Source organism: Cavia porcellus, unplaced genomic scaffold (assembly GCF_034190915.1).
Source record: "Cavia porcellus strain 051 isolate PalLab524CR breed Dunkin Hartley unplaced genomic scaffold, mCavPor4.1 scaffold_5, whole genome shotgun sequence".
Classification (NCBI taxonomy): Eukaryota; Metazoa; Chordata; class Mammalia; order Rodentia; family Caviidae; genus Cavia; species Cavia porcellus.
Window position 1 is genome coordinate 17,245,882 of NW_026947488.1, and position 13,963 is coordinate 17,259,844.

The 13,963-nt window shown below is 52.0% G+C and overlaps 1 protein-coding gene across 7 annotated transcripts in view; it reads right to left on the reverse strand.

Annotated features, from left to right (window-relative positions):
* Positions 1-2,846: 2,846 nt before the first annotated feature.
* Positions 2,847-13,963, reverse strand: part of Ccn5 (cellular communication network factor 5) — a 46,191-nt gene continuing 35,074 nt past the window's right edge. For 6 of the 7 annotated variants that reach the window (XM_063248288.1, XM_063248286.1, XM_063248287.1 and 3 more), the window contains 4 exons: positions 13,818-13,909; positions 10,102-10,318; positions 6,056-6,295; positions 2,847-3,850 (listed from right to left, as the gene is read on the reverse strand). In XM_063248288.1, the coding sequence (XP_063104358.1) occupies positions 3,630-3,850; positions 6,056-6,295; positions 10,102-10,318; positions 13,818-13,877 (738 nt within the window). In that variant the 5' untranslated portion in view covers positions 13,878-13,909 and the 3' untranslated portion in view covers positions 2,847-3,629. Of the gene's footprint in view, positions 3,851-6,055; positions 6,296-10,101; positions 10,319-11,785; positions 12,592-13,817; positions 13,910-13,963 lie in introns of those variants that run through there. The other variant, XM_013150348.3, reaches the window with a different exon arrangement.

Consider the following 13,963-nt stretch of genomic DNA (forward strand, 5'->3'; position numbering starts at 1 on the left):
CAGTGCAGATGCCTGGCAACTGCAGGGGGGGGGCACTGACACCGCCTGCTGTGGGCCGGACTTCAAGACAAAAGACCAAGCAAATGCACCCATATCCTGAGGATTGGTACCCTAAATAGTTTCCATCCCCCCAGGGAAGAGTCACTGCTCCTTAGGAATGCCTGCTTTCTACTTGACTTGCTACCCAATTTGTCTCTAATGAAATCAATTTTACCTGAGCTATTGATCTTACTGGCTAACTATAGCTACGTCCCACCTCATGCCCATCTGCCTTGTGGGTTCCCAGTCTTCCCCACCTTGAACCCATGGTTTTACTCTATAAAAGTCCCTGGAAAAAACAGTGCTTGGCACAGAAGCTTTCTTTCTCTCAATAAATATATTCTACTCTTCACCTTCATTGTTCCTAAAATTCATTCTTTGGTTTTAGAGAACAGGAACTCGCAGACATAGTAGGTTGAGTGTTTCATTCCCCTGTATCATTATGAGTGATTCAAGGTCATCTTTCTTGAGGGCAGAGTAGTTCTCCATCACGAGTAAACACCACATTTGCTTCATACATTCTGTAGCTGGACTTACAAGCTCCTCCCAAGATTTAGTTATTATGAATTATGCAGCTTACACAGATAGGCATGAATGTATCACTATAAAGTGATGTCTTTAACTTTTGGGGGACAATACCTAGGAGAGAAATACCTGGGTCAAGTTTAATTTCTACTTTTAGCTTTCTGAGGGATCTCCATGCTGATTTCCAAAGTGGCTGCCCTACTTTATATTCTCATCAACAATGGAAGATTGCTCTTTTGCCTATAACCTTGTCAGCATTTGTTATTATTTGGTTTCTTGATGATGCCCGTTCTTTCAGAAGTAAGATGGAAGCTCGATGTTTTGACTTGCATTTCTCTAAAGGTCAGCAATGTTTAACATTTTTTCCATGTATTTATTGGCTATTTATTTTTCTTCCTCATAAAGGTGTTCATTTCACTTGCTGTCTTTCCTGGTCTCTTTGTCAAAGATCAAATAGTTGAATGTGCTCGGGGCTGTTTCTGAATCCTCTCTTTTGTCCCACTGATCCACACTTGTCCAAACAAGTCTCGAACTTGTGGACTCAGGTGATCCTCCCACCTCAGGCTTTTGAGCAGCTATACTACAAGTCCGTCCCACCCCGCCCCTCACCTGAGTTGTCATCAGTTAGGGTACTGAGGAAGCTGGGCAGGTGAGAGCATCTCCTGGGCCTGCTGCTGCCCTTCACCAAGCAAATCCTCCATCTTTCTTATCACGGTCAATGTGGAAGAGCACAGTGTGACCAAAGCAGTGGCACAGGCAGAGCAGGGCACTTTGGAGAGCACGAACCTGGGACACTGCTCCCCTGCACCCCTAGCTCAGCACCAAGGAAGTGAATGAAGAGCCTTTCCTGGTGATGCCAGCCCAGACCTGACGTCTGGCTCCGAAAGTCTCAGAGACGGAGAGAGTCCACCTTGTCTTAATCTATGATCTTTGCCCTGACATCCTCCCCACCCCACCCTCTTCCCCACAGTCACAGAGCTCTGGTCCCCGCCTTAGCATCATCCCCTGACTTGCAAAGAATTACAGAGCCCCGGACTCGGTGTCTGGGAGGTAAGGAGTCCTACGCTCCCATCTTCTCCCTCGGCCACCCTTATCCCAGGGCTGCTGGGCAGCTTCCTTTGCCCATCTCCAGGTCCCTCTGTTGGGTTACTAATTCCCTATATTAAATCCTTCCCTTTTTTGTTATGCATAGGACCTACTTAGGGTGCTGTGATTGAAGTTTAAGAACAGGCAACATTCAACCATGGTGCTAGAAAGTGGAACAGCATCTGCCTTCACAGGTGGTGGGGACAGGGGAGAGGCCCAGAGGGACCTTCCTGAAGTGAAAGGATGCAGGCGTCAGGCATGCAGGTCACTCACTGAAGGCTGAAGATCTGTGTATTTAACTGTGTGTGAATCATAGCTCAGCAAAATCAGCTTGATAAAGAGAAACCCCTGCTCATATACTAAGCATGTGAGTCAGGGGAGAAGACCCCCATGCGCCCCAAGGGCACTTTTCCTTTCCTTCCACGGCTGCCCAGGATGTCGTGCAGCCAGCCGAGCTGCATCTCACAGCTGCTCCAGGAGAGGCTGTCTTTGGCCGCACCGGGCTTAAGCATAAACCTACCGCAGGTGGCTCTTCCTGGCTGCCTCTCTGGATCACTATGCCTCTAGCAGCCACTCCAGTTAGGTCCAAGAGGGGTCCTGGCTCTACCCAAACAGAAGGGCTGCTGCCACACACACACAGCCCACTTCTTCCCTTTCTAAGCAACCTCCTTATACCCCTTAGCAGGTCAGCCCGTGTGCTGCTCCTCTGTATGCTGTGGCCTGAGTCCTAACAGCCTCTTTCAGGGTGGCATATTCTTGCCTATGTGTGATTTGTCTCTCTGGTAGAGCACACTAAGAGCTGGCAAAACCAAAGGGCCTGGCACTGAAAGTGACCCAGAGCCCGGCTGGTGACAGAAGCAGAGAAAGGTGGAGAATTGCCCACCACTGCCATCTCCAGCCACAGGAAGTGTTCCAAGTGGCAAAGAGGGCTATTGACTCTACCACTGAACCTTGGAAGCTCTTTAGAGGGCCCCCAAGAAGAGGACAGACAGGGATGACGGTCATCAGCAAGTCCGATTTTCCTTTCTTACACGTGGCTAAGAATCTATGCAAACCAATGAAAAGTGGGTTCTAATTTCCTAGTTGGATCCTGGTACAAACACAGTTTCTATTTTTAAACAAACATGGGTTGACCATGGAAGAGGTAAATATTTGGGTGGTTTTTTAAACAATCAAACACAACGTGCCAAACAATCTCACACTTGACTTGGTTTATTCCAGGTTGTTCCCAGCCCCCAGCAGGGAGCCTTCGTTCTCCCTGCTGTTCTCTGTGTTGAGGAGCTAACGTGCCCAGCTCCCTGCCCCACCATCATGGTGCTCACAATGGTTCGGTCTTGCAAATACAAAGTAGATTTCATTTATTTTCCTGACTTTTTTTCAGGACACTATGATGTCACCTTGTGACATTCATAAGGAATTCAGCCACTCAGTTCTCTCCGGATGGGCAGGGCATTCTTGGAAAGCATAAGCCTGCCCACTGGTTTACACATAGCCTCCTAATGAGTTTACAGAACTCAGGGGAAGGAAAAGAAGGCTCAGAATATTCACAAGCTCCGCCCCCTTCACCACACTTCCGCCAAACGGCCAATCACGTTCAGCACCAGCACCTGCCGCAGCCTAATTATGAAAGGAATGGTCATTCCATCTCCTGCCCAGGGAAGCCAGAGAGAAAGCTCGCCGTGTGATGTGTGATGAGGCTGTGTGCAGGCCAACATTGAATCCGGAGTACTTGGAAACCTTGGCCAGTCTCCCAGGGTTTGAGTTAAAAGAAGGGGTCCAGACATGCACCCCACTGTAGCACAGGGTCCAGGAGAACCAGGCAGCCTTGGCATGTTCTTACCCTCCTGGTCCTGGGTGGTGAACCCAAGTTGGATTGCTGGTTGTCAGCATGGCCAGGGGCCATCTGTGTCAGCTCGGGGTCTGGGCACAGGGTTGCATGCCAGGGACAGTGGGCACTGTGTCTCTATTCCCAGCTGGCTCTAGAAGGCACCGTTCCATGGCCTGTGACCCCTGGCAGGTGGGCAGGGCCTGGACAGGCACAGGCGGTGCTGGGTCTCCAGTCGGCAGAAGCGGTTCTGGTTGGACACCCGGGTGGTCATGCCCAGCCCACAGGTGGTTGAGCAGGGACCCCAGGCTGTGCTCCATTCTGGACAGGGAACACCAGGGGGCAGGGGAGCAACAACGCCAGAAAACTGGTGTCCTAGAGAGGAAGAAAGTAGAATCAGCCAGCGAGAGCAAAGCGTGACAGCCATATCAACCAACTGCTAGTGGTCACGGGGGTCCTGGTCAAGCTGCTCAACCTCTCTGGACCTCAGTCTCTTCTCAGGTAAATTTCCCAATGGTGGATTGTTGGGACTCAATAAAATAATGGTTGCAAAGTGCCTAGCACAGTGCCTGGAACTTGCAGCCACCCTGTAGATATTAGGTATTAGGCATTTAGGATGGTTCCCCAGTAAATGATGAGTGTTCTTGTTCCTGGATCCCCAAGCTCCTCTAATAAATGCTGTGTTACAGACAGGACCGGTCACCTATGTGAGGTCGGGCTGTGACCGGGTGACAAGGATGCCAGAAGGAGATAGGGGACCACCAGTGTCTGGGCTGTGTATGCCTGCACCATGTCCTACTGTCCTTTGGTTTCTTGGGGGCATTTGCTCCAGGACCTCTCATGGATGCATACTTGAGTCCCTTGTATTATCTGTATGTAAACTGCACACATCCTCCCATAGGCTGTAGATCACCTTTAAGTTACTTAAAATACCTCATACAAGTGCAAGTGCAATGTAAATAGTTGTTATACTGTATTGTTTAGAGGATAATGACAAGAAAAAATTCTGTACATGTTCAGCACAGGCTCAGTTTTTATAATATTTTCAGTCCACAGTTGATTGAATTTATGGATGCAGAACCCATGGATGCAGATTGTGGAGATCAAATTGGACATACTGTTGCCTCCCCCTCCCCCTCCCTCTCCCCTTCCTTTCCCTCTCCCTTTCTCTCCCTGTCTCTTTCTTGTGCCAGACACGGAACACAGAGCCTCAAGCATGCTAGGGGAGCACTAAACCACTAAGCCACACCCAACCCCAATAAGAATAATTTTTAAAAAGCAACAACAAAGTCCCTAAAGCATCTGCAGCAGGAGGTAACTGTTCTCTTCCCACTTCTGCCCACCTGGGATGCATGTTTCATAGACAACTACTTTACCTGGCTCTGTTTTGAGTTTCTCTCTCTCTTTCTCTCTTTCTCTCCCCCCCCCTTCCTTTCTTCCTGTGCAGGGGATTGAACCCAGGACCTCACGCATGCTAAGCAAGCTTCTATCACTGAGCTACAATCCCAGACCTCTTCATTTCATTGTTACATTTTTGTGGTACTGGAGATTGCACCCAAGGCCTCTGAAATGAGCTCTGTCCCCAGTCCTTTAACAAATTTTTTCTTTTAGAAAAAAAAATTGAGACAGAATCTTGCTAAGTCTCTAACTTGTTCAGGCTGGGCTTGAGCTTGTGATCCTCCTGTCTTAGGCTCCTAGGGTGCTGGGATTACAGGTGCGGGCCACTGCATCCTGGCCAGCCCTTTTTAGTTTTTATTTTGAGGTAGGGTCTTGCTGTGTTGACCAGCTTGCATGGAACTTGTGAGTAGCTAGAGGATTCTACTTTTGATAAAGCCAAGTAATACTGTATTGATAATAGTACACACAATATTATTAATACTAGTATGTATATTATACTGTATTACTATATCATATCATATCATATTATATTATATTATATTATACCTCTGTAGTAAAATAGAAGGATTTGGTACCCTAATTCCTCCCTTCCCTCCTCATGGTACCACAGACTTCTATTTTTACTTCTCTGTGATTTAGAGTTGTTCTGTGGGTTTAAGAGACCCCCGAACTCCTGGTCCCCTTTCCACACCTGCTCAGCCTCCACCCTCGCCCACCTCTGAAGGGGCCCGGATCCTGGGCCTCAGGAGCCCGGTGACCCTGGTCACCCCGGACCTCAGCTGCCCAGTGGCCGTGATCACCCCGGACCTCAGCGGCCCGGTGACCCTGGTCACCCCGGACCTCAGCTGCCCGCTGACCGTGGTCACCCCGGACCTCAGCAGCCCGCTGACCCTGGACACCCTGGACCTCAGCAGCCCGCTGACCCTGGTCATCCCGGACCTCAGCTGCCCGCTGACCGTGGTCACCCCGGACCTCAGCAGCCCGCTGACCCTGGTCATCCCGGACCTCAGCTGCCCGCTGACCGTGGTCACCCCGGACCTCAGCAGCCCGCTGACCCTGGTCACCCCGGACCTCAGCTGCCCGGTGGCCGTGATCACCCCGGACCTCAGCGGCCCGGTGACCCTGGTCACCCCGGACCTCAGCGGCCCGCGGTGGCTCTGTCCGGCCGCCGCCCGCACTCACCTGGGGCCTGCAGCTCCGCAGCCTGGTCGCACACCCACTCGGGGCAGCACTTGCCGGGCAGCTCCACCCTGCGCGGCCGGGGACAGTCGGCGCTGGGCAGCCGCACGTCCTCGCTGCACAGCGGCAGGCAGGTGAGGCCGCCGTCCTGGCAGCGGCAGCGGAGCCGGCAGTGCGGCTGGAAGGTCTCCCCGTCGCGGTACCGGCGGCCGTTCACCTCGCAGCCGCCGTCGTCCTCGCCAACTGCGGAGGGAGCAGGGACCGAGCCTCGTGACCCAGGCCTGCGGGGACCCCACCGTGTCTGAGCCCTGCACCCCGCCAGCCTGCTGCCCTGCAGCGGATGGGGAGGGTCACCTGAGTCCCGGCACAGGGGGAGCCCGAAGACTGGCCTGGACCGGGTTTCAGCTCTGCCCTTTCTTGGCTGTGAGACCCCCCTTGCAAAATGGGGTACAATGGTACTTATTTCCCAAGAGGGCACAGACTCAGTGAAATGATACATGTAATGAATCCAACCAAAAAGAGACCTTCAGTGGGTCCTAGCCGCTGTTACTATCCGGGATACCGCTACAGATAAATACTATATAACTGATTTACACACTAGGATTCCGTGCAACAATCTCATTGCCCAACTGCTGCATTGTAAGTCATCGCTGTCAGGTCAGGGCTTAACTTTCCGGCTGTATGTTTTAGGTAAGTTACTTAACTTCTCCGAATGCCGCAGCCATCCAGTAATGAAAACAGTACTTAGCACCTTCAGCCACTTGAGGTGCTGTGAACACAGACACTGTGCTGGGCATAGTGGGTACTCAGGAGATCCCCAAATGCAGTCCTCAAGCTCTGGGCCTCATCGCCCCCGCTGGCACTGGCCATGGGCTGGAATCCAGTGCTCCTCCTCCCGTCCTGAGCTGGCTCAGAGCAGGATGGGGTGCACAGAACCTCGGGGTGAACGCCCAGCCCTTGGCTCCCACCTGGAGAACTCTGAACTCTCCTTATAACCCCAGATGTATCTATTGTACCCCTATGTGTGCTCCTAGACAGAAATAAGATGCAGTTTTGTCTCAAAAGCCTTGAGGGGCTTGTGGGGGCAGTGGGAGACAGACAGACGTAAAAGTCACCGAATCCAAGTCAGAAGGAGGGAAGAGACCTGGAGAGGTGCGGGGGCAAGGTTCTCAGAGTGCATGGGGGATGGGAGGGTCTGGAGGCTTCCTGGAGACCCTGTGACATTGCGGGAAGGGTTCCTCGGCAAGGTCATCCTGGGCCTTCCTCGGAGAACCTCAGGTAGGTGCATGCACACAGGAGGGTTTTGAAACCACCCTAGCTCCCAAAGCTGGCCGCTGTGGGAGCCAGGGCTGGATCACTTCACGTCTCTGACCTTGGAACCTGCTCCCCAGCTACTAGAGGATGAATGAGAAAGTGTATTTAAAGCATTTTGCCCAACGTCGGGTACACAGCCGATGCTAGGTTAAAGGCACTGGGATACTATTTATCCTTCCCAGGAAGGCGGGACCAGTGTCCAGTGCCTCTCCTGGCCCCACCAGGCCACAGCCCTTTGACTTGAATCCCTGACCCAGTGGCCTGGACCACAGGGTTGTTTGGTTCCCTGGAAACCACAGGGGCAGCTGCTCCTTAATCAGCACCCTGGCCCAAGTCCTGCTGCCACAGCCCTGAGGCCTCTAGGTCACTGGGGCATCCTGGTAAAGAGAGGCTTGTTTAGGAAAATCAACTGGAGGGGGGTGATTTTAGCAAGGTTTCTTGGCATCGGACCTGGCTGGGGCTGGGGGACAGTGATCCCTGGGTACCCCATCCTCATCATCTATGTGTATCTGTGTGTGCTCCCAAAGATCCTGAGGTCTCTCCAAACCATACCCTCTCGGAGTTGTGCTGCATAGTCACGCACACCCTCGGCTGCCAAAATCCCCACAATGCCTTCCAGAATTTCCACAGCCTCCTCCAGGCTCAGATCACAGTCTTGCTTTTTGGGGGTTCCCATGTCCTTCCTTTCTTTGAGGAGTCTGTTTCAAGGCCAGGAACCAAAGGGTGTAGGGAAGCCCTTTTGTTTGGGTTCAGTCTTTTTAACCTTCAGTCACTTGCAAACTCTCTGACCTCAGCAGGTGACTTAACCTCTCTGAGGCCTATTCCCTCAGCAGCAGAACAGGGATAAAGATAGACTTTACCTCGTGTCTGAGTATAATATGAAATTGTGCCCATAAAGGTTCTAAGCCACTCGTGGAAGTGACCAGCTTCCAGCCTCTGTGCTGATTTCCAGTCACTAAATCTGTACAAACACCCCATAGCTGTGAGACCGGGGTGGGGACAGAGCAGGAGGACCAGAGACTAAGTCAGTCCTCAGCTGCAGGTGTTTGCAGTCAGAATCAAGAGGGAATGAGAGTGGTCCCTTAATGAAATCACTGACACTAACATCGCCACGCTCTAATTGTGTGATGAATGTCGGGCTGGAAGGTGATGGGGCAAGTGCCCATAGAGTCAGATCCTGAGTTCAAATCCCAGCTGGCCATCAGGAGCCTGGGCAGATCAGTAACCTCTCTGTGTCTCTTTATTTCATTTATAAAGTGGGAGTGATATAGGTATCATATAGTTGTGAGAATAAATGAATTGATATTTATGAAGCCTTCCATACCTGGCACTTGGTAAACAGCTCAAATAAGAAAAAAAAAAAAAGAACTCTGCCCTGTGAATCACTGGGCCAAAGTGAACCCAAATAACAGGCTCTGTGTCTCTTCAGATACATTTCACCAGCAATCATCTGTGAGTGTAACCAATCTTACGTGTCTCCTACTGACTAAAGCATTGCAAGGATTTGCTATTGATAACTTTCCACGTCTAAGTTTTGTTGGGGACTTTTGGTCTTTTTTTTTTTTTTCTTCCTTTCTTGGTACCAGGAATCAAACTCAGGGCTTCATGCTTGCTAGGTGGGTGCTGCATCCCTAAGCTGCATCCCAGGCCTATGTTGTTTTTAACAAAACTTTTCCTGTGGAAGAACTCATTGTAATGATTCCTGAGCCTCTCTCTCTCTCTCTCTGTCTCTCTGTCTCTCTCTCTCTCATTTTTGTAAAAGTATGACATGCACTTAGATGCAAGAGGTAAACTGTTCTACAAAGCTTCTTATTTGGAAGAACTCTCACCTCTATTTCTCTGAAGCAGTGGTTTCTAATGGAGTCATGATGCCCCCGGAGCCCCTTGGCAGTGTCTGGAGACAGACTGTCATGACTCAGGAAGGATGGGAGGGCTGCTCCTGGCATCTAGCAGGTGGCATTCAAGGGAGCTGCTAAATGTCTGACAGTGCACAGCACGGCGCCCTGCAAACAAGAACTCTCTAGCCAAGAGTGTCACCAGGGCACAGTTGCAAAGCCCTGCCCCAGAGCATCTGAGGATGCCAAGGGCTGCGGAGAGTGATGTGAAATGTCGCATGCCCAAGGTCACTGGCAAAGACCACACTCAGGACTCGATCCGCAGTTCAAGGTGCCCGGTCCAGGAGAATGGAACTAGCTTGAATTTACCTGAAAAGGTTCCAAGCTGTGTGAAATGCAGTGTGTCAGCTAATCCACTGAGCCTAAGTTTCCTCATTGGTGAAATGGGCCTAACAGTACTTAGTGTCACAGGATTATTAGGAGGATTATGTGACTTGTACAATAAGCATTTTCCCACTGGGGACACATGCTGTGCCCTAAATAAGGGGCTGTCTTTTTATTTTCCCCTGTATAATAAGGATTGCTGACAGGGATGACATGTTCTGGGTTCAAGAGTCTGGGAGAGTTCCTCAGGAAAGAAGGTATTTAGACTGGACATTGAAACTGGGCTGTGGCTATGACGGAGGGACAGGAAGTGTCATTCAGAGAGAGCCTCATGGTCTGAGCAAAAGCCAAGGGGAGAGAGGCAGGCAGTGGCCCAGGGACCTATGGGCCCCCAGGCGCAGCTAAATGGATGTAGGGGCGAAGGTGGGGGTCAAAAGCTGCTTTTTGGCTCAGAGTCCATGGCCACGACCTCCCACACACACCCTCCAGGAGTCCCACAAGGGCAAACTTGCTTACAGAGACACATGGTCCTCCGGCTACCAGGGCCATCTCCGGGCTGGCAGACCAGGCCCTGGTTTGGGTCACAGACATGGAGGTGGTCACAGGGCTCCCCCAGCCGCCGTGCACAGACCTGGCAGCAGCCACAACCATCCAGCACCAGGGGCACCCCCGGTGGGCATCGTGGCGGTGGCCAGGGGCAGGCACACGGTGTCGGGCACAGCTGGGCACACACCTGCAGAGACAGAGACCTCACTCAGCTGCAGGATTTTGAGGTAGGTGGTGAGACCCTCCCAACTCTGCCAGGCTGAGTAGTGTGCGTCCCCATCACGGCCTCAGTGTCACACGGATCTGGCCTTGAACACTCGTAATCTCATGGTGCTCTTAACAAGCAGTGTAGTATTGTGACCATGAGCAAGGACCAGAGTTTCAGTCCTGTCTGTGCCCCTTCATTGCTGAGTGACACCTAGGCTGGCGGAGCCTGGGATTCCTTGTCTATGGCAGGAAACCAACCAGAAGGGCTCAGAGAACTGATGATAAAGTGCACCACAGCCTTAGTACATGGCCTGGCAGCTCAGGGCACTGAGCTCTGGTTTTTGGAAGAATCTAAATATGCCTCTCAACCCTGAATGCACAGCAAACCAGTCAGAAAATGTGGGGAAAAATCAGAATCCCAAGCCCCTCTGAGACTGACCAAAGCAGAAGTCCTAGAGGTTTGTGTTTGTTGTTTTTGTGATGCTGGGGATTGAATCCAGGGCCTCATGCACACTATGCAAACACTCTACCACTGATCTACATCCCCAGGCCATCCTTACCTTTTCATTTTGAGACAAGGCCCAGGTTGGCCTTGAATTTGCAATCCTGCCTCACTAAGCCTCCTGAGTAGCCAGGATTGCAGGCATGGACCACTGCGTTTGACCGGACTCTATTTTAAACCAACTTTCCGATGGTTTCTAAAACACAGCTAGGTTTCCAGCTGCTCTGCCACCATGTAAGCTCTCCCTGCTGCCATATACAGATGAGGAAACTCCAGAGAGGGAAAGGCACCTGCTGACAGCCGGGGGTGAGCAGCAGAGCTGCAGGCAGGCCCACACCCCACTTCCCTGACGAGGACCCAGGGACCTCGAATGTGGCTAGATTTTCCCTTCAAGGTTTGGATCTGAGAGATTCAACTGCCCTCCCCCCTGCCACAGGCCAAAAAGCAGAGAACACCCATCCCATGAACCAGAGGCCAAGGCTCCCTTTTAATCCACTTAAAGATCAGGACCCAGGGTGGGCACAGCTCTAAGATGTTCCCCACAGCCCGCCTGTGGAGGGCCAATCGTAAGCAGGATCGCCGAGGGACTAGAAAGCTTTATCTAGAGGAAAGATTCTGGCTTGGGAAGAGGAACTAATAATCTCATTCCTCCCGTGTGGCCCAAACCAGGTAATGACTTGTTTATGCTACCTGGTCTCACCGCAGGTCCTGCCGACCTTTCAGTTTTTTCTGCAGCTTCCAGAATCTGGCCACCAGGGGTCGCCCTGGGTTGGAACGCCCACCAAGGACAGCACTCTGGAATTTCAGCCCACTTTGACCCTCAGGATGTGGCCCGGACTGCAGCACAGAGTCCTCTGGATGCTTGTTAACGATGCAGCACCTGGGACCCTTTTTTATAACCCGAGTAAGTTTTAGTAAATCAGAGGTGCTGTGCACACAACTGACCCTGACCCAGGAAGCCATAGGCTGGACACATTCTGTTCTCCAAAGCAGAGGCTCCAGCTCCCTTGGTCATGGGTTGGTCCTTTCCCCTTGAACACTGGGGTACCAGGAAATAGGCCTGCTGAGCATCTGGGTCCTTCTGTGAGCTTTCACCACCTGGCTGCTCTCTGGATTCTGCAGGTTGTGACACCCAGGAGAACCTATTAATGACACAGTGACCATAGCAAACAGTGGTATCTTGCATGCACGTTGTGCCTGAACACTTTAACATATGTGCGATTGAACTCCCTATGTGAGGTCCATCAGCGTGTCCACTTCAAAGACAAGGAAACTGAAGGTCAAAGCTTAGTAGTAAACAGCCAGGAAGAGGTGGGATGAGGATCAGAATCCAGATTTATGAGAATCCAAGGCTGGAGTTCTTAATTCCTATGCCTACCTCTTGTCATCTAGGGGCTCCAATGTCAGCTAAGTACTTGCCTCAATTTACCCATATGTTTAAATGGACAATGACAGTCAGGGAGGGTGGCTTGATGTAGACACAGAAGGATAAACCCTCTCCGGCCTCCCTCTACCTCCACAGCCTCCCCAGCCACTCCGTCACCATATTAAAGTTATCCCACCAGGCCTCAGTCTCCCTCGATCCTTGATGGGGCACTCAGTGTGGACTCTTCTGGGCAAGAGTCAGAGTCCAGGTTGTACCACTGCCCGCTCTGTGATTCAGTGGCCTGTGATGTGGACTTGGTGGGCTCAGTCTCCTGCTCTGGCAGGAGAGACCGCCTCTCCCTAAGCGGTGACAGGGTTTAATTGAAGTCACAGCCATCCCTTAGTCAACAGGACGAAGCTTGTTCTCAGGTCTCTCTGCCTCATGCTCCTGTGCTCTGCCTGGAGCCCAGGAGTCCACAGCCTGCCTGGAAGCATCAGAATTCTCTCTGAAGATGATCCTGGCTTCATATGTTTGCCGTGACCAAGGCCCTAGGTTTCTGAGGCTTCCCAGCACCAGGGAAGAATGGTGCCATGGGTCCCCTCGCCATGAGACTGAACCTCAGGTCCCCTGCTTCAGCTACTCAAGCCACCCACCTGGCCTTGTTCCTGCAGCAGCAAAAGTCCTCAGCCTTTCTAAGAGCCCCAGAGGGAAAAGCACCTGCCTGTGCGCCTCAGGGGAACACAAAAATGTGTCGAGATCTCGGCTAGGGGGCTAGCCCCTGCCTCTGGAAACTCAGCATTTGCTAAGAGGACTATGAGGATACATAGCTGGCACTGTGGCCTTGGGCCAAGTTGGGGTGGACAGGTCCACACAGGAGTCCCCCACACATCTTATCTCTCCTGGGCTCTACTGTGTCTCTCTTGTATTACCCTGATGCTTCTTTGCTGTGTGAACTTGGGCAACTTTCTTGCCCTCTCTGAGCTTCATTTGACTGAAGCTGGGGTTAATGATTCTTTCTGGATTGTGCATGTTGGTTAACGTGGATGTCTTACAAGCCCTTTGAGGAATGTCTCTTGCAGCTATGGGGGAGATCATTGCTCCACCGAGGTGTGTCCTGTGCCCCCCAGCCAGGGTCACTGACTGAGGGAGTGTGGTGCTCTCATTAATCATTTAGCCACCAGCCCTCGATCCAGTGCTTGGAGACAGAGCACATACATCATGTCTGGATCACCTCGCATGTGCCCCTGCATTGTTACTGGGGTGGTGGGGACTGGCGTGGCTTATTTAAGTCTTCTTGTGAACATGCAGTGTGTTCTGGGCTGTGCTGATTATAGGGAGGCACCATGAGTGACTGCCACAGAGGCCTCGGAACATTATCTCCCCTCAACTGGGGCAGAAGCTGGGGCTCAGAGAAGAGAGGGGTCCTGCCTGAGGTCACACAGCAGAGCTGTCAGCTGACTGGGGCCAGGGAGGAAAGCAGGGCATGGTTATGGGACCTGTGCTCTGTCCAGCACGGGGCCAGCAAGAGCTCTGCTGGGGGCTCCTTGGCCCTGACTCCACCCCCACCCAGCGAAGAAAGCAGCAGCGTGGTCAGGGCCCGAGGCCCCTTACCTTGGAGAGGATGCAGAGGATGGAGAAGGCCAGAAGGTAGATCTGTGGCAGGCCTGTCATGTCACGGTGTCCCCACAGAACCAGCTTGGAGCCTGGGAAGCAGGACCCGTGAGTCTTTATGTTCCAGCAGCTGTGAGGTCACTCCC